This window comes from Cebus imitator, unplaced genomic scaffold (assembly GCF_001604975.1).
Source record: "Cebus imitator isolate Cc_AM_T3 unplaced genomic scaffold, Cebus_imitator-1.0 Scaffold263, whole genome shotgun sequence".
Classification (NCBI taxonomy): Eukaryota; Metazoa; Chordata; class Mammalia; order Primates; family Cebidae; genus Cebus; species Cebus imitator.
In genome coordinates, this window is record NW_016107578.1 from 1,349,933 (window position 1) to 1,369,822 (window position 19,890).

Sequence of the window (19,890 nt, forward strand, 5' to 3'; positions counted from 1 at the left end):
CCTGGCTGATTTTTTGTATTTTTAGTAGAGATGGGGTTTCACCTTGTTAGCCAGGATGGTCTTGATTTCCTGACCTTGTGATCCACCTGCCTCAGCCTCCCAAAGTGTTGGGATTGCTGGTGTGAGCCACCGTGCCCAGCCCGCTACTGTCTCTTGAGAGTAGGCTCACAAATGATACTCAGGATTTTGGACTTTTGAGTTGGTGATGTAATGACTTACAATGCTGAGGCTATAGGGAGGGAATGAATGTACTTATATGTGAGAAGAACATGAGTTTTTGAGGGCCAGGGGTGGAATGCTACAGTCTGAATATTTGTCCCCTCCAAAACTCATGTTGAAATTTAATCCCCAATGTCGCAGTATTCAGAAGTGGGGTCTTTAAGAGATGACTGGACTTGGCTTTGCCTTCTTGAATGGAGTAATTCATTTATTAATTAATGGATTAATGGGTTATTAGATTAATAGGTTATGTGAGTGGGACTGGTGGCTTTTTTTTTTTTTTTTTAAAAGAGAGTCAGGGTCTTGTGCTTGGTCACCCAGGCTGGAGTGCAGTGGCACAGTCATGGTTTACTGTAGCCTCAACCTGGCCTTAAGCAGTCCTCCCACCTCAGCCTCCCAAGTAGCTAGGACCACAAGTGCACACCACCATGCCCAGTTTATTTTTAAAACTTTTTTTTTTTGTAGAGACGGAGTCTTGCTTTGTTTCCCAAACTGTTCTCAAACTTTTGGCCTCAAGCAGTCCTCCTACTTTGGTCTCCCAAAGTGCTGTTATTACAGGCATGAGCTCGCCTGTACCCTGCAGGACTAGTGGCTTTAGAAAAAGAGGAGAGCCAGGTGCAGTGCCTCATACTTAATAATCCCAGTGCTCTGGAAGGCCAAGACAGGAGGATCACTGGAGGCCTAGGTGAGATCACTTCAGTCCAGGAGTTTGCGACCAGCCTGGGCAACTTAGTGAGACCCCATCTCTACAAAAAATACAAAAATTTCCCAGGTGTGGTGGCACGTGTCTGTAGTCCCAGCTATTTGGTAGGCTGAGGTGGGATGACTGCTTGAGCCTGGGAGGTTGAGGCTGCAGTGAGCCATGATCATGCCACTTCACTCCAGCCTGGGTGACAAAGTGAGATCCTGTCTGGGTAAAAAAACAAAAACAAAGCTGAAGGCATCAAACTATCTGACTTCAAACTACACTACAAGTCTTCATGTACTGCTGTAAAAGCAGATATATAGATCCTGGGACATATTACTGAGTTCACACTATGTTATTGTTGCCTTAATCAATCGTCTTTAAATTTAAAAAATAGCATTTTATATTCATCCACCTGTTTGTCTTTCCATACTCCCATTTCATCCCATCAAACTGCATGCACCTCAGTCTGCGATTATTTCCCTTCACTGTGAAACACTTCCTGCGGTTACTTCCTGTAGCAGAAGCTTGAGTTTATTTTCTCAGCTTTTGTCTCAAAATGGAATTGTCTTTTATTTCTGAAGAATTTTATTTTTGCAAAGCATATTAGGTTTGAGTTGTTTCTTTCAGCACTTTAAAGATAACATTTTTCTTCTCCCTGTTATGTCTGCTGAGAAGTCTGTCACTTTTTAAAAAAATCCTAAACATAGTATCTTTTTCTTGCTTTTCAGCATTTTTTTTTTAACAGATTGACAGTGAACTGTCTAAATGTGGGTTTCTTTGCATTTTATCCTGCTTGGATTTGCTGAGCTTCAATCTGTTGATGTTTTTAATCAGTTTTAGAAAACACTCTTTTTTATTTTGCTTGCTATTTATGCATATATTTTCTTTATTTTAAAAATTTATTTATTTAACTTTAGGTGCATATTATACCTGGCATTTCTCCCCATGTTATCCGTCCCCACCCTCCCCTTTCTGCCCACCCCCTGCTGTCTCTCCCCTGCCCCCCAACTACCCTCAGTGTGTGATGCTCCTCTCCCTGAGTCCACCTGCTCTCATTGTTCAACATCCACCTATGAGTGAGAACATGTGGTGTTTGACTTTCTGTTCTTGTGTCAGTTTGCTGAGAATGATGGTTTCCAGATTCATCCAAGTCCCTATAAAGGACACGAACTCATTGTTTTTTATAGCTGTATAGTATTCCATGGTGTATATGTACCACATTTTCTTTGTCCAGTCTATCATTGATGGGCATTTGGGTTGGTTCCAGGTCTTTGCTATCGTAAACAGCGCCACAATGAACATAGATGTGCATGTGTCTTTATAACAGAACAATGTATAATCCTTTGGGTATATATCCAGTAATGGGATTGCTGGGTCAAATGAAATTTCTATTTCTAGATCCTTGAGGAATTGCCACACCATCTTCCACAATGGTTGAACTAATTTACACTCCCACCAACAGCGTAAAAGTGTTCCTTTTTCTCCACATCCTCTCCAGCATCTGTTGTCTCCAGATTTTTTAATGATTGCCCTTCTAACTGGTGTGAGATAGTATCTCAATGTGGTTTTGATTTGCATTTCTCTAATGACCAATAATGATGAGCATTTTTTCATATATTTGTTCACAGCATATTTGTCGTCTTTTCAAGAGTGTCTGTTCATATCCTTTGCCCACTTTTGAACGGGTTTGCTTTTTTCTTGTAAATCTGCTTTAGTTCTTTGTAGATTCTGGATATTAGCCCTTTGTCTGATGGGTAGATTGCAAAATTTTTTCCCATTCTGTTGGTTGCCAGTTTACTCTCATGATTGTTTCTTTTGCTGTGCAGAAACTCTTAAGTTTACTTAGATCCCATTTGTCTATTTTGGCTTTTGTTGCCATTGCTTTTGGTGTTTTAGCCATGAAGTCCTTGCCTGTGCCTATGTCCTAGATGGTGTTGCCTAGGTTTTTTGCTTGGGGTTTTATGGTGTTAGTTCTTATGTTTAAATTGTTAATCCATCTGTAGTTAATTTTTGTATAAGGTGTAAGGAAGGGGTCCAGTTTCAGCTTCCTGCATATGGCTAGCCAGTTTTCCCAACATCATTTATTAAACAGGGAATCCTTTCCCCATTGCTTTTGTCCAGTTTGTCAAAGATCAGATAGTTGTAGATGTGTGGCATTCCTTCTGAGGCCTCTGTTGTGTTCCATTGGTCTATATCTCTGTTTTGGTACCAATACCATGCTGTTTTGATTACTGTAGCCTTGTAGTATAGTTTGAAGTCACGTAGTGTGATTCCTCCAGCTTTGTTCTTTTTGCTTAGGATTGTCTTGGCTATGTGGGCTCTCCTTTGGTTCCATATGAAGTTTAGTGTTTTTTTCCAGTTCTGTGAAGAAGGTCAATGGTAGCTTGATGGGGATAGCATTGAATCTGTAAATTACTTTGGGCAGTATGGCCATTTTCACAATATTGATTCTTCCTAACCATGAGCATGGAATGTTTTTCCATCTGTTTGTGTCCTCTCTTATTTCCTTGATCAGTGGTTTGTAGTTCTCCTTGAAGAGATCTTTTACATCCTTTGTTAGTTGTATTCCTAGGTTATTTTATTCTCTTTGTAGCAATTGTAAATGGGAGTTTGTTTACTCATAATTTGGCTTTCAAATATTTGTCTGTTATTGGTTTATAGGAATGCTTGTGATTTCTGCACATTGATTTTGTATCCTGAGATGTTGCCAAAGTTGCTTATCAGCTTAAAGAGGTTCTGGGCTGAGACTCTGGGGTCTTTAAATATACGATCATGTCATCTGCAAATAGGGACAATTTGACTACTTCTTTTCCTAACTGAATACACCTTATTTCTATTTCTTGCCTAATTGCTCTGGTTAGAACTTCCAATACTATACTGAATAGGAGTGGTGAGAGGGCATCCTTGTCTACTGCCAGTTTCAAAGGGAATGCTTCTAGTTTTTGCCCATTCGGTATGATACTGGCTATGGGCTTCTCGTAAATAGCTTTTATTGCTTTGAGATACGTTCCATTAATACCTAGTTTATTGAGAGTTTTTAGCATAAAGGCTGTCGAATTTTGTCCAAGGCCTTCTCTGCATCTATTGAGATAATCATGTGGTTTTTGTCTTTGGTTCTATTTATGTGGTGAGTATATGCGGTGAATTACATTTGTAGATTTGCATATGTTGAACCAGCCTTGCATTCCCAGGATGAATCCTACTTGATCATGGTGGATAAGCTTTTTGATGTGCTGTTGGATTTGGTTTGTCAATATTTTATTGAAGATTTTTGCATCAATGTTCATCATGGATATTGGCCTGTAGTTTTCTTTTTTAGTTATGTCTCTGCCAGATTTTGATATCAGGATGTTAGTCTCATAGAAAGAGTTACGGAGGATTCCTTCTTTTTGTATTCTTTGGAATAGTTTCAACAGGAATGGTACCAGCTCCTTTTTGTATGTCTGGTAGAATTCAGCTGTGAACCTGTCTGGACCTGGCCTTTTTTTTGGTTGGTAGGCTATTAATTGCTGCCTCGACTTCAGACCTTGTTATTGGTCTGTTCAGGGTTTCAACAACTTCTTGGCTTAGTCTTGGGAATGTGCAAGTGTCCAGGAATTTATCCATTTCTTCCAGATATACTGGTTTATGTGCATAGAGTTGTTTGTAGTAATCTCTGATGTTTGCATTTTCGAGGAATCGGTGGTCTCCCCTTTATCTTTTTTTTTTTTTTTTTTTGAGACAGAGTTTCGCTCTTGTTACCCAGGCTGGAGTGCAATGGCGTGATCTCGGCTCACCGCAACCTCCGCCTCCTGGGTTCAGGCAATTCTCCTGCCTCAGCCTCCTGAGTAGCTGGGATTACAGGCACGCGCCACCAGGCCCAGCTGATTTTTTGTATTTTTAGTAGAGACGGAGTTTCACCATGTTGACCAGGATGGTCTCAATCTCTTGACTTCGTGATCCACCCGCCTCGGCCCCCCAAAGTGCTGGGATTACAGGCGTGAGCCACCGCGCCTGGCCCCCTTTATCATTTTTTTATTGCATCTATTCAGTTCTTCTCTCTCTTCTTTCTTATTAGTCTAGCTAGCGGTCTGTTTTGTTGATCTTTTCAAAAAACCAGGTCCTGGATTTATTGATTTTTTTGAAGGTTTTTTTGTGTGTCCCTGTCCCCTTCAGTTCTGCTCCAATGTTAGTTATTTTTTGTCTTCTGCTTTTGAGTTTTTTTGATCTTGCTCCTCCAGTTCTTTCAATTTTGACAATAGGGTGTCGATTTTAGATCTTCCTGTTTCTCAGGTGGGCATTTATTGCTATAAATTTCTCTCTAGACACTGCTTTAAATGTGTCCCATAGGATCTGATACGTTATGTCTTCATTCTTGTTGGTTTCGAAGAACATTCTTATTTCTGCCTTCATTTCATTGTTCATTCGTCATTCAGGAGCAAGTTGTTCAGTTTCCATGTGATTGTGCAGTTTTGAGTGCTTTTCTTAATCCTGAGTTGTAATTTGATTGTGCTGTGGTCTGAGAGACTGTTATGATTTCTGTTCTTCTGTGTTTGCTGAGGAGTGATTTACTTCCAATTAGGTGGTCAATTTTAGAGTAAGTGCAGTTTGGTGCTGAGAAGAATGTGTATTCTGTGGATTTGGGGTAGAGTGTCCTATAAATGTCTATTAGGTCCACTTGGTCCAGATCTGCGTTCAAGTCCTGGATATACCTGTTGACTTTCTGTCTCATTGATCTGTCCAATATTGTCAGTGGAGTGTCTCCCACTATTATTGTGAGTCAAAATCTCTTTGTAGGCCATTAAGAACTTGCTTTATGTATCTGCCTGCTCCTGCATTGGGTGCATATATATTTAGGAAAGTAAGCTCTTCTTGTTGCATTGATCCTTTTACCATTACGTAATGCCCTTGTTGCTTGATCTTAGTTGGTTTAAAGTCCATTTTATCAGATACTGGGATTGCTACCTCTGCTTTTTTTTGCCCTCCATTTGCTTGGTAAATCTTCTTCCATCCCTTATGTGAGTCTTTGGATGTGAGATGGGTCTCCTGTATAAAGCACACCAATGGGTTTTGACTTATTTACCCAGTTTGCCATTCTGTGTCTTTTGATTGGGTGTTTAGGCCATTTACATTCAACGTTAATATTGTTATGTTTGAATTTGATCCTGCCATTTTGTTACTGGCTGGCTGTTTCCCCCATTAGTTTACATGGTTTCTTCATTGCCTTGTTGTTCTTTACCATTTGGTACGTTTTTGCAGTGGCTGTTACTTGTTGTTCCTTTCCGTTTAGTACGTCCTTCAGTAGCTTTTGTAAGGCAGGTCTTGTAGTGATGAAATCTCTCAGCAATTGCTTGTCCTTAAACGACTTTATTTCTCCTTCATGTATGAAGCTTAGTTTGGCCAGTTATGAAATTCTGGGTTGAAAGTTCTTTTCTTTAAGGATGTTGAATATTGGCCCCCACTCGCTTCTAGCTTGTAGGATTTCTGCTGAGAGATCTGCTGTGAGTCTGAAGGTCTTTCCTTTGTGGGTTACTCAACCTTTCTCTCTGGCTGCCCTTAGGATTTTTTCCTTCATTTCAACCCTGGTGAATCTGACAATTATGTGTCTTGGGGTTGCTCTTCTTGAGGAATATCTTTGTGGTGTTCTCTGTATTTCCTGGATTTGAATGTTGGCCTCCTTGTTAGTTTGGGAAAGTTCTCTTGGTTAATATCTTGAAGAGTGTTTTCCAACTTGGATTCATTCTCCCTGTCACATTCAGGTATGCAAATCATGCACAGATTAGGTCTTTTCACATAATCCCATAGTTCTTGGAGGCTTTATTCATTTTTTTCACTTTTTTCTCTAATCTTGCCTTCTTGTTTTATTTCATTGATTTGATCTTCTGTNCTTTATTCATTTTTTTCACTTTTTTCTCTAATCTTGCCTTCTTGTTTTATTTCATTGATTTGATCTTCTGTCTCTGATATCCTTTCTTCTGCTTGATTGATTTGGCTGTTGAAACTTGTGTGTGCCTCACGAAGTTCTAGTGCTGTGTTTTTCAGCTCCATCAAGTTGTTTATGTTCTTCTCTAAGTTGATTATTCTAGTTAGCATTTCATCTAACATTTTTTCAAGGTTCTTAGTTTCTTTGCATTGGGTTAGAACATGGTCCTTTAACTCAGAAGTTTGTTATTACCTACCTTCTGAAGCCTATTTCTGTTCATTCGTCAAATTCATTTTCTGTCATTTTTTTGTTCCCTTGATGGTGAGGAGGTGTGATCCCTGGGAGAAGAGGTGTTCTGTTCTTTGATGGTTTCATCCTTTTTGCGCTAGCTCTTTCCCCCATCTTCATGGATTTATCTCCCTTTGATCTTCGAAGTTGGTGACTTCAGGAGTAGTCTCTGAGTGGACTTTTTTTCTGTTGAGGTGGGAGCTATATCTTTTTTGGCCTATAGAGGGCGATGCTGGGCTCTCTTGGGTTCAGTCAGGTTGGGTGAACCTGACTGAAGTTGGGTGGGTGGTCCTTCCCTGGAGTTTGCAGGTGAGATTGCAGGTGAGATTGGCCCTGCCTTCCCAATGGTGTCTCTCCCATAGCTCAACCTTCCTGGTTGGAAGGTTGAGTTGGGTGGGTGGTCCTTCCCAGGAGTTTGCAGGTGAGATTGGCCCTGCCTTCCCAATGGTGTCTATCCCGTAGCTCAACCTTCCTGGTTGGGGTCAAACTGGTGTATTTGCTGCCAAGCTCTCTAGCGAGGGCTTCAGGTTAAGTTCTGTGGAGGTGGGGCCTGCCAGGCCATATGGTCTGTTTCCCTGCTTTCAACTCTGCCTCCCTCTGTGGGACTTTCGTCCACTGGTTAGTCCAAACTTCTGCCCAGGTCTGTGTGACAACTTGCTGTGCCTGGCAGGAGCCACTGCTCAGATTTGCATCAACTACCCATGGCACCCCTCAGTCTCGCAGGGCTCTTGTGGACTGTGGGTTGCAGGAGGGATGAGGTAAGCACAGGATCCAAATCAGAGGAACAAGGGGATGAAGTCCCCCTCCACCCTGACCCTCCAAGCCAGCTGCATGTTTTAGGTGGAGACATGCACCCCCATCTTGATTTGGCCCCCAGGATGGCTCTGGCCCTGTGGCTTCTTCCCTGGGTTATTTTCAGTGCCCTATCAGTCCCACTGAAACAAACCTGGCACCTAGTTTGGAATCGTGAAGTCCTCTAGCCCTCCGCATCTCATTCCCTGGGAATTACATTTCGGTGTTGCCTTCTCACGGCCATCTTGGCGCTCTCTCTCCGAGATATTCTTTAACACTTTTTACATGCTGATAAACCTACCATGTCAGCTGGTCTGAAGGACTCCAGTAACTCAGCTGGTCCAAGGGACCCCACGAGCTGACTTACCAAAGAATCCAGTTTCCACATCCTGACGACTTCATCCTGCTTGCTCTGACCGTCATCAACCCTAATTCTCCAGTCCCTCGCTCTCCCTGATCCCCTTTACAACTCCAGCCCAGAACTTCTTGGGGATACAGATTTGTCTCTTCCTACTCTTGCTTGGCACCTTGTGGTAATTAAACTCTCTGCTTAATCCCTAATTGGTCTGCTATTGCACAGCAGACCTATGAACCTGTTGGTTCTATGACAATTCTGAAGTCCTTGTCTGCTAAGGACTTAACTTTTCATATAATTTATGCATCTTTCTGTTGGACATTTTTCTCTTGACTGGTAACATTGTCCTGCTGCTCTGCACATCATTTGATGTTTTAAATTGTATGTGGATATTATGTTTAAAAGAACAGTAGAAATTGAAAAATATTTGGCCGGGCGCGGTGGCTCACGCCTGTAATCCCAGCATTTTGGGAGGCCGAGGCGGGTGGATCACGAGGTCAAGAGATCGAGACCATCCTGGTCAACATGGTGAAACCCCGTCTTTACTAAAAATACAAAAAATTAGCTGGGCATGGTGGCGTGTGCCTGTAATCCCAGCTACTCAGGAGGCTGAGGCAGGAGAATTGCCTGAACCCAGGAGGCGGATGTTGCGGTGAGGCGAGATCACGCCATTGCACTCCAGCCTGGGTAACAAGAGCGAGACTCCGTCTAAAAAAAAAAAAAGAAAAATATTTTCGTCTGGAAGTCACTCCCTTTCCTCTGTCAAGCAGAGTGAGAATCTCAACGTTGATCCAAGCAGAGGTTGAAATGTGAAAATTAGTTTTGGTTCATTTCTGGTTTCAAACATCTTGGGCAAGGTCTTTCCCATGACTATTTCAGGCCACTCCCTCTAGCAGGACTGTGGAATCTAAGCACGACAAGACAACACGGATATCCATTTTTTCCTGTTTAGTGCCCAGCACCAGCTGTTGCTACACACTCAGCAAATCATCATAGGGATATGTAGCACTGGTAAAGAGAATCTATTTTATGTTACAGTATCTTACTAGCCTTGTGACCATTAATGGTCACCTGGTCTCTCCATATTCCAGTAACTTTACTGGAATATGCCTGTGGCAGGCCTGTCCCTCCCCGAGTCTGCTCTTAGACGAGGAAAATGCCTTCAGGGAAGAAACCAGCTACTGATTTCTGCCCTTCTAGGAGGAGCTCATCGTTCTCTGGCATTTAATTTTCACTTTTTTTTTTTTTTGGGTTCATAGGTCTCCAGGGTCTTTGAAGATGTTAGTTCACTGTTTATTCATGTGGGTTCAGCAGTCTGCTATAAATGTCTACAGCCAATCTGGAAGTGGAGCTGTATAACTTTGCAACTTTCTGAATCTAAATCAGTTTGGGAGTTTGAGTCTTTTCAGAATTTGATCTTTCAATTAATGTCTCTCGTTTGTTTAGGTCATCTTTAATGTTTACAATACTGTCTTCAAAACAGTTTTGCTAAGTTTTTAATGTATTCTGTATGTTATACTATTGTGGCTCTTATAAGTGGTATTGACTTTTAAATATTATTTCAGCCAGGCGCGTTGGTTCATGCCTGTAATCCTAGCAGTTTGGGAGGCTGAGGTGGGTGGATTACGAGGTCAGGAGTTTGAGACCAGCCTGCCCAACATGGTGAAACCCTGTCTCTACTAAAAAATACAAAATCAGCTGGGTATGGTGGTACATGCCTATAATCCCAGCTAGTCAGGAGGCTGAGGCAGGAGAATCGCTTGAACCCAGGAAGCAGAGGTTGCAGTGAGCCGAGATTGTGCCACTGCACTCCAGCCTGGGCAACAGAGACTGTCTAAAAAAAAAAAAAATTATTTGATGTTCATCGAGTCATAATCTTTTTGCAGGTGGAGGGTCTTACCTCAAACTTACTGGCTTAAAAAAAATTATTTCTATTCCTGAGTATAAGTTGCAAATTGATCTTTATTAAGATACTAAAGTTGTATCCTGCAATTTTATTAAACATTTTTTATTTCAATAATTTATATATAAATCCTTTGAAATTTTCCATTTAGGTAATCATATCATTATAAATAATAAGAGATTTACTTCTACCTTTCTGGTCCTTAGGTTTTTTATATCTTTTCCTAGCCTGCCTCACTTTTCTATGAGTCTAGTAAAATACTAAGTAGTGTTTTTAATAGTGGACACCCTTGTCGTCTTCCTGATTTTAAATTCATGTTGTTTTCCACCATTTATTGTTTACTTTTGCATTTTTTATACAATGTTTATATTTTAAAAGATTTTTCTCAGTTAATATCTCTATGGCTTTTTCTGTATCTACTGAGATAATCCTGTTTTTTCAATAATGCATTAAATGAACACTGCCTCATTCATTTTAGGTGCCTAGCAATTATTAGTATGAGTGAATGAATAATACGGCTTTTAAAAGTCGATTGTATTTTTCGATTTTTTTTTTTGGGACGGAGTTTCGCTCTTGTTACCCAGGCTGGAGTGCAATGGCGCGACCTCGGCTCACCGCAACCTCCGCCTCCTGGGTTCAGGCAATTCTCCTGCCTCAGCCTCCTGAGTAGCTGGGATTACAGGCACGTGCCACCATGCCCAGCTAATTTTTTTGTATTTTTAGTAAAGACGGGGTTTCACTGTATTGACCAGGATGGTCTCGATCTCTTGACCTCGTGTTCCACCCGCCTCGGCCTCCCAAAGTGCTGGGATTACAGGCTTGAGCCACCGTGCCCGGCCTATTTTTTGATTTTTTAAATGTAGAACCAATTTTGGATTTCTGGATAAATTTAACATGATGGTTTCTTTTTAAAGAAATACCTAGTTTTCATTTGCTAGTATTTTGTAAATTACTTTTGAAGGTTTTCAAGCTTCATTCTGTCTTTGCCTGAATTTGTTATCCTGGTTAGAGGCTGCTCTCGTGTATTGCCAGAATGTGTTTGTTTTTTCTAAATTCTCAAGGTGGTGTTATATTGCTGCTTTTCTGTAGGGTAGAAACTATTCACTAATGGAGCCATTTGCAGATGGGTCAATGTAGCACACTCAAATGTGTCATTATAGTGCCTCCAGAACCCAAAAAGGCCAACCAGGCATAGTGCTCTTTGTGGTAGGCAGAGGGAATATCTTGGCAAGCTCCAGACAACTGAACCCCTGGAAACTTCAGGTGGTTAGCCTAACTGGGTCTATTCCCCAACAAACATATTGTTCACCTATGTCTTACAAAAGAACTCCAAAGTATTTGGTATCTCCTTCTCATCACGTCCAACCAGCATAACGGCATTGAAAGGATAAGTTGTGAGATGTAAAGATGACGGTACCTAGCAGATGTTATTGCAAGCAACAGTGTAACTAACTGATGTAATGCTGAGAAACAGTAAGTTGTTCCTGGTTGTCCTTATACATTGAGAAAATGGCATTTCTAGGTCAGTAGCTCATATTTATATCAAGTAAATTAATGAACATTAATTTATTAGGGGAAAAGTATGGGCACTGGGTAAGAATAATACGACAGTTTGACAGAAACATATAAAATGAGTATACTTACATGTACCCAAATGTCGTGCCCCTCCAAAAAAATTTTTTGTGTGTGAGACATGGTCTCACTCTATGGCTCAGGTGGGAGTGCACTGGTAAATGATTTCAGCTCACTGCTACCTCTGCTTCCTGGGCTGAGGTGATCCTCTTTCCTTAGCCTACTGAGTAGCTGGGACTACAAGTGTACACTACCATACCTGGCTATTTTTTGTAGAGATGAAGTTTTGGCTCATTGGCTGGGCTTGGTCTTGAACTGGTAAACTCAAGTGACCTGCCCGCCTTGGGCTCCCAAAGTGCTATGATTCCAGACATGAGCCACTGCATCTGGCCTAGACAGATTTTTTTAAAAAAACAATTTGGCTGGGTGTGGTGGCTCACACTTGTAATCTCAGCACTTCGGTAGGTCATGGCAGGCGGATCCCTTTAGGTGAGGAGTTTGAAACCAGCCTGGCCAACATGGGGAAACCCCACCTCTACTGAAAATATGAAAAAGTAGTCAGATATGGTGGCATGTGCCTGTAATCCCAGCTACTTGGAAGGCAGAGACACAAGAATCACCTGAACCCAGAAGGTGGAAGTTGCATTGAGCTGAGATCACACCACTGCACTCCAACCTGGGCAACACAGTGAGACAACATCTCAGAAACAAGTTTGACAAGCCACAGTTACAGTATGACGTTTTAACATACCACTCTGTGTGTGTGTGTGTAAATATACAACTTTTTTAGAGCGGGACCTCACTATCTTCATGGCTCACTGCATCCTCAACCTTCTGGGCCCAAATGATCCTCCTGCCTCTGCCTCCAGAGTAGCTGAGACTACAGATGTGCAGCCTGTAAAAGTAGCCATATCAAACTAATTATTATTTGTTTTTGTAGAGACAGGGTCTCACTGTGTTGCCTAGGCTGATTTCAAGCTCCTAGGCTCAAGTGATTCTCCTGCCTCAGAAAACACAGTGTTTTCAACCATACTTGAAAGATTCCTAAAACTTGACCATATATTAGATGTAACAATTGGGACTGAAATCAGATGAAAGAGGAATTTCCCAGAAGAGCGGTTTAAACCATGTGGTACAGCACGGGATTAGCGGATTAGCGCAACCAGACAATATTGTATCTCCCCTGTTGTTTCATTTAGTATCCTTTCTCTGTCCTCCTCTTGGTATATATATTTTCTAGGAAATAAGAAGGGATAAGACAAAGGGCAAATATAGTTAAGAAAAAAACACCAGATGGGGTATTCCCATTTTCATGAGCTTCCTTAGAAGCTGTATCCAGTGCCTCTGCCTACTTTGCATGGGCTAGAGATGGGGACACATTTGGCCACTCACAGCTGTAAGGAAAGCTGGGTGGTGAGTCCTTTTAAAAATGTCCATATTGCCAGCTTGAACCAAATGGTAAACTTTTTGTTACTTTAAGAAAGAAGGGGCTGGGTGTGGTGCCTCACGCCTGTAATCCCAGCACTTTGGGAGGCCAAGGCAGGTGAATCACCTGAGGTCAGGAGGGGTTTGAGATCAGCCAACATGGTGAAACCGTCTCTACCAAAAATACAAAAATTAGCCAGGCATGGTGGCACATGCCTGTAATCCCAGCTACTTGAGAGGCAGAGGTTGCAGTGAGCAGAGATTGTACCACTGCACTCCAGCCTGGGTGACAAGAGCGAAATTCTATCTCAAAAAAGCAAAAACAAGGAGTGAGGAATGGAACAAGAAGGGAGGAATGGATATTGAGACAGCAACTAATTCTGTCTGCCACAGTATGTCAGTCTCCAGCAACTATGTTCAAATCAGTGTCACATAGAATCTATACATTTTAGACCACAATGCAATTAAACTGCAAAGGTAAGATATTCATAGGATCTACATATTAACATACTTATAAATTAGTAAGTTGTGACATGTATAAGGATGAAACACTCACTGATTAAAACCAATCAGAGGCTGGGTGTGGTGGCTCACACCTGTAATCAATCCCAGTACTTTGGGAGGCTGAGGCAGGCGGATCATGAGGTCAGGAGTTTAAGACCCAGCCTGGCCAACATGGTGAAACCCTGTCTGTACTAAAGATTTTTTTTAAAAAATTGGCCAGGTGTGGTGGCAGACACCTGTAATCCCAGCTACTCAGGAGGCTGAGGCAGGAGAATCACTTGAACCTGGGAGGTGGAGGTGGAAGTTGCAGTGAGCTAAGATCATGCCATTGTACTGGAGCCCAGGCAGCAAGAGCAAGACTCCGTCCAAAAAAAAAAAAAAAAAAAGAGCAAGCTGTAACATTTATAAGGGTTGGGCCAGAAGCACAATGACCATTAAGGCATGAAGGACAACACACACTTTTCTGTAGTCACTTCATTCATATAATTTCTGGCCAGTGTGGATTCGCTTGTGCATTATAAGGTTAGTGCTTGTGCTAAAGGCTTTTTCACACTGAATACATTTATAAGGCTTCTCTCCAGTGTGAGTTCTCATGTGTACCCTCAGGCAAGAGGAATTCCTAAAGGCCTTCCCACATTCCTTACACTCATAGGTTTTCTCTCCAGTGTGAGTTCTCTTGTGCACAATAAGGTAAGAGCCTGTGCTGAAGGATTTTCCACACTGGTTGCACTCATAAGGCTTCTCTCCAGTGTGAGAGCGTGTGTGTTTCTTAAGGGATGACTGATCGATGAAAGCTTTTCCACAGTCACTGCATTCATAGGGTTTCTCTCCAGTGTGGGTTCTCACATGTTTCTGAAGGGATGAAGGAACGGTGAAAGCCCTCCCACATTCCTTACAGTCATAGGGTTTCTCTCCAGTGTGAGTTCTTTTGTGCACATTCAAATGAGAGCTCTGGCTAAAGGATTTTCCACAGTGATCACACTCATATGGCTTCTCTCCAGTATGAGATCTCATGTGTTTCTTAAGGGAAGACTGAAAAATGAAGGCCTTCCCACAGTCACTGCATTCATAGGGGTTCTCTCCAGTGTGAGTGCTGACATAGTTCTGAAGGGACAAAGGGTCAGTTAAAGTTTTCTCATGTTCATTATGTTCCAAACCCTCCTGTACACTACCAGTCTTCGTGTGGACACTAAGGGGAGAGCTTTTGCCACAGTCACTGCATTCACTGCCTTTCTCTCTATTAGGTATTTGCTCACGTACCGAGAAGGAAGGGTGTAGGCTGAAGGACATATCACATTGATCATACTCCTGAGAATTCTCTCCTGTGGGAGTTAAGTGTTTCCTGAGGGATGACTCTTGATTGAAAGCTTTTCCACAATCAGTAAATTCAAGAGTATTCTCTCCAGTGTGAATGCTCACATGACTCCTAAGAGTTGAGGGATGGCTGAAGACTTTGCCATACTTGGTATATTTATAGAATTTCTCTCCCTTGCAATATCTTGTACAAATAAAGTGAGTGTTCTTTCTGAATTTCTCACAATGGTTACACGCCAGGGGGTTCTTACCAGGTTGAGTTTGTGCCTGTTGAAAAGGGAGTAAGCAGTGACTAAAAGTTTTTCACTTTCATTGTATTCACAGGAATTCTTTTCCATGTGGATTCAGCCATATATGGGAAGCACATGGTCATGACTGACATGTTTACCGTTTTCAGTACATGCATACAACTTCTGCCCTATTAGTTTTTTCAAGTTGAATAAGCTCACTGCTCTACCCAAGGCTCTATTGTATTCTTTCCCAACAAATGGCTTCTTTAATACACAGTTTTTCTAATACTGAGTGAAGAATGAATTATATACTAAATACTTAACACAAAAATCCTATTTAAGTAAATGTTTACTTGCAGTTATTCTCTGTGAGGCAGCAAGCATTAAACTAGGTTTACACATTTCTCCAATTTCATGAAAATCACTGAGACAGCTTTCTGATGAAAACTTAGTGCCTAAACTCTTAACCCTGCTTTGGGTGCTGATGTTTTAACTCACTGAAATTCCCAGGCTTCTACTACAAAGACCAGGAATAATTCTTACCAAGTCTTACCATTTTTATGTCATTAGATGTTTTTCCCCCAGGAATGTTTTGCATAGCAATCACATCTTTGGATTTCAGTTGAGTTTCCCACTCTGAAATAGCACAGGAAAATTTTTATAATTATTGGGAAAAAAGGCAGGGATGAAAGAAAAAGGGAAGGAGACTCTATGGATTTGTCTTCAAATAATCTCTCTAAGTAGAGAAATGTGAGAGAGAAGATGTAACCAGTGATATGAACAAGCAGTAGAAATGGGACGTATTTTAGTTAGGATTGTGGAGGTCTGGGAAATAAGACAGTATTATCTGGAAAATAGAACTAAACAAAAAGCATTCATGGAAATAATGACCTCAGATTTCTTTTCCTGCACTGAGTGACATTCCCAAATGTACCAACCCTCACTGGCCACGGCTGCACCATGAGATGACTGTTCTGTCCAGGGCTCACCTGCACTGTCACTTTGTAGAATTCCTCCTTCATCTGTCTTCAGCTCTTCTTGATGCACCTTGGAGATCAGATTGTGTCTGCAGAGCTGATACCCTACTCATGCAGAATGAGAGGATGTGGGAGAAATGTATGAGGATTGTTAAAATACTCAAGTGCAGCTTTAGGAACATCAAAACAACTAGAGCAGAGCTCTTTCATGAGGACCATTTAAAAGCATAGGTTGCGGTGAGCCGAGATCGCGCCATTGCACTCCAGCCTGGGTAACATGAGTGAAACTCCGTCTCAAAAACAAAACAAAACAAAACCTTGGCCATGCCCTATATGGAAGTGACCCTTGAAACCTATGCAGAGGATAAGACATACACGCAAATTATCTAAAGGTATTAGTGATAGAGAAAATGAAATCAGTGCATTTCTATGGGAAGCCACTAGACTGCCCCCCGAGGGCAGGGACTGTTCATTTTGTGGGTAACCACTGTATTGCCATTCTTTTCACAAGATTCTGGAACACAATATGTGCTTAAAAACTATTTGCTACATAAACAAATGAAGGAATGAGGCCAGCCTTACCCACTGAGGTCAGGTTCCTAAAGTTCTCCAGCATCACATCTTTGTATAGATTTTTTTGAGCAAGGTCCAGCAATGCCCACTCCTCCTGGGAAAAGTCCACTGCCACTTCCTGGAAGGTCACTGAGTTCTAAAACATCACATACATAGTCTGGCTCAGCTGATGTCCATTTTCGACTATGTACCAGGAGAACGGTGGGTGAGGCTGACAAGACTGGAGAGGAGACCCAGGGCATTGGAAGCTCACATGCATCAGAGGCCTTCTGTTATTTGCCTTAAAGCTGAGTTCTCAGAGCTCTCTTCTTTAAATCTTACTCCCTGGGCCATATCATTTAGGGTCATGGTCATAACAGCTTTTCTAAAATATGGTTGGCTTGATCTTTGCAGTTAGGTTGTGAGGACTCTTTTGGTCCTATTCAGATCTGGTGTAGATAGGGCATACTGTCAGAATGCAAGAAATACTTGAGAAATGAATAAACAATTTTCCTAGTGAAAGTCTTTACAGGACTCAGCAAAGTATGGACTTCATACTCAAAAATATGGAAGAATATTTGGAAAAAGTTAACAAACGTGGGAACAGAAGCATTTCCCAGGCATTTCCTCTTCTATATGAAACAGCCTGGGAACTGCAAAGATGAAGCCAGCTCTGATTGGGCTGTCAAACTTGAGGTCAGGGGCAAGAGATGTGTTCTTTTCAGGAATGGCAGTGTGCTTTTGGAAATAGAGAAATTTCTTGTGTACCTGTGACCAGGCTGTCAGCCACCCGGCGGCCATTCTTCCTCCTGTAGGTTTACTTCCTGGCTGGGCAGAGTCCTGAGCAGGCAGCTGGAGAAGAAGACAGAAGCCATAAAAGTCTAGGCCTGCTAGATATTCAACACTAGCAGGCTCAGAAGCGTCTTCATACTAGAGAGTAACAACATACACAGATAATACAGTTACAATTTGTCTCCCTATCCAAGAACACAGTATATGCTCAAATTAGAAATATAGTATGCACTTATCATTTTTTTCTTGGACTTTTTTCTAGGCTGAACCACTGAAAAGGCTAACACCTCAGGTGGAATGAGCCTCTGAAGTGCAGAACTGTTCTGAATACCATTTACTCATGACAGAACACAGGACTCACTGGGGAAAGAGCTGGGTCTGATATAGAATAAATCTTCAAGATGAGTCTGGAATATCTTGTATCACACCCTCACTTCTCATTGTTCAAATGGGACAGACTTCACAGGGTTGGGTTAATATCCCTAAATTACTAAAATAATAAGGAGTAACTCAAAAGGACCATAAAGGTGAGAATATTTGCATTTCATAATAAAAGGGTTAAATTTCAGGACATTTAGTATGCTTAGCTGTACATGTGAAGTCATCAAAATCTAGTGCTGTAAATCTTACAGCAGAGCTAGGACTGTCTTCTTAACTTAGTAGCCTACCTTCAAGGCCCTGTTTGCTTGCCCCTCATTTGTTTTACTTTTTAAGCTTCTTTATTGTAAACAAAGACTCAAACATACACTTAATCTAGGTCTAATAGAGTTAGAATCATGAATATCACTGTCTTAGACCTTCTATGTGTCTCACTTAAGGTATTCAGAGCAATAACATACATGGAGCTGACATCTCCTGTGGTGACAGTGCCTTCTGGAATGCCTTCTGAAGCATCATGCTTGAGGCCGTTTTACAGTTAACTTTTTTTTAGCAAGCAGAAGGAATATATTCTAAAACAACAATAAATAATATGAAAATATATAAACCAGTAACGTGGTCATTTATTACTATTCATTATTATGTACTATATATCATCTGTACTGTACATAATTGTATGTGCTAGACTGTTACATGACTGGCAGTGTAGCAGGTTTGTGGAGACCACAGACATGTGAGTAATGTGCTTTACAGTGTTACAGTGGCTATGTCACTGGGTGATTGGGATTTTTTAGCACCATTATAGTGTTATGAGACCACTGTCATATATGGGTGGTCCATCATGGACCAAAATGTCTTCATGCAGTGCATGACTATACTGCCAACCAATAAGTTATACTTGGTAAAAATGGCCTTCAGTAATGAAGGAGACATAAAAACTTCCCTGGACAAACAAAAGATGAGGGGCTTCGTCAGTAATAGAGCTGATTTACAGGAAATAGTAAACCCCTCACCTTAAAAGAAAGGACACTTTGTAACATGAAAACATATACAATTATAAAACCCACTGGGGTAAAGGTACTTATATGTTCAAATCCAGATACCCTAATACTTAACAGTGGTGTCTAAATAACTTATAACTCTAGTACAAAAGATTAAACATAAAATATGGGAAATGGAAGAGTATAAATTATATGCAAATAAAGCTAAGTTGTTAACAGCTTAACACAAACTATTAAAACTACAAGATGCTTTAAGCTTCATAGTAGCCACAAAGCAATAACCTGTATTATGGAGAAAAGAGAAAGGAATCAAAGCATATCACTACAGAGTCATTAAATCACAAAGACAGGAAGGGAGGAAGAAAAGAACAAAACGTGTAAAACAGCCACAAAAGAATAAGCAAAATGGCAACAGTAAGTACTTACCTATCGTTAATTACTTTAAATATAAATGCACTCAGGAGGCTGAGGCTGAAGGATCACTTGATAGCAGGAGTTTGAGAGCAGGCTGGGCAACACAGCAAGACTGCATCTCTACAGAAAATAATTTTTAACAATTATCTGGGTGTGGTGGCATCTGCCTGCAGTCCTAGCTACTTGATGGGCTAGGGTAGAAGGATTGCTTGAGCCTGGGAGTCCTGGGAATATGATCATGCCACTGTACTCCCAAGCCTGGGTGACAGAGACCCTATCTCCTTAAAGCAAACAAAAAAGTAAATGGATTAAATTCTCTAATCAAAACACATAGTGGCAGACTGGATTGAAAAAGTAGTATATGCTGCCTACAAGAAGCTCACTATAGCTTTAAGAATGCATGTAGTCTGAAAGTAAGAAGATGGGAAAAACATTCCATGTCAATGGAAGCAAAAGAGAGCAAGGGGTGAGTAAGAAAGATCTTATACAGCTTAACGTTAATACCTCAAGTTACTAGAAAAAGTGGCAGCTAAGCCCAAAGTCAGTAGAAGTAAAAAAGAAGAAACTAAGCCCAAAGTCTGTAG

The 19,890-nt window shown here is 41.2% G+C and overlaps 1 protein-coding gene across 3 annotated transcripts; it reads right to left on the reverse strand.

Annotated features, from left to right (window-relative positions):
* Window positions 1-14,105: 14,105 nt before the first annotated feature.
* Window positions 14,106-19,357, reverse strand: LOC108283615 (zinc finger protein 177). Of its 3 annotated transcripts, none has more exons than XM_017500057.2 (6): window positions 19,319-19,357; window positions 17,490-17,573; window positions 16,752-16,878; window positions 16,182-16,274; window positions 15,746-15,828; window positions 14,106-15,229 (listed from the first exon to the last, which is right to left on the reverse strand). In XM_017500057.2, the coding sequence occupies exons 2-6, from the start codon at window positions 17,520-17,522 to the stop codon at window positions 14,123-14,125; spliced, it is 1,443 nt and encodes a 480-aa protein (XP_017355546.1). In that variant the 5' UTR covers window positions 17,523-17,573; window positions 19,319-19,357; the 3' UTR covers window positions 14,106-14,122. The 3 variants fall into 3 exon arrangements, with proteins under 3 accessions (XP_017355546.1, XP_017355544.1, XP_017355547.1); XM_017500055.2 differs by having other exon boundaries at window positions 16,182-16,277; XM_017500058.2 differs by lacking the exon at window positions 19,319-19,357 and having other exon boundaries at window positions 16,182-16,277; window positions 16,752-17,170.
* Window positions 19,358-19,890: the final 533 nt, after the last annotated feature.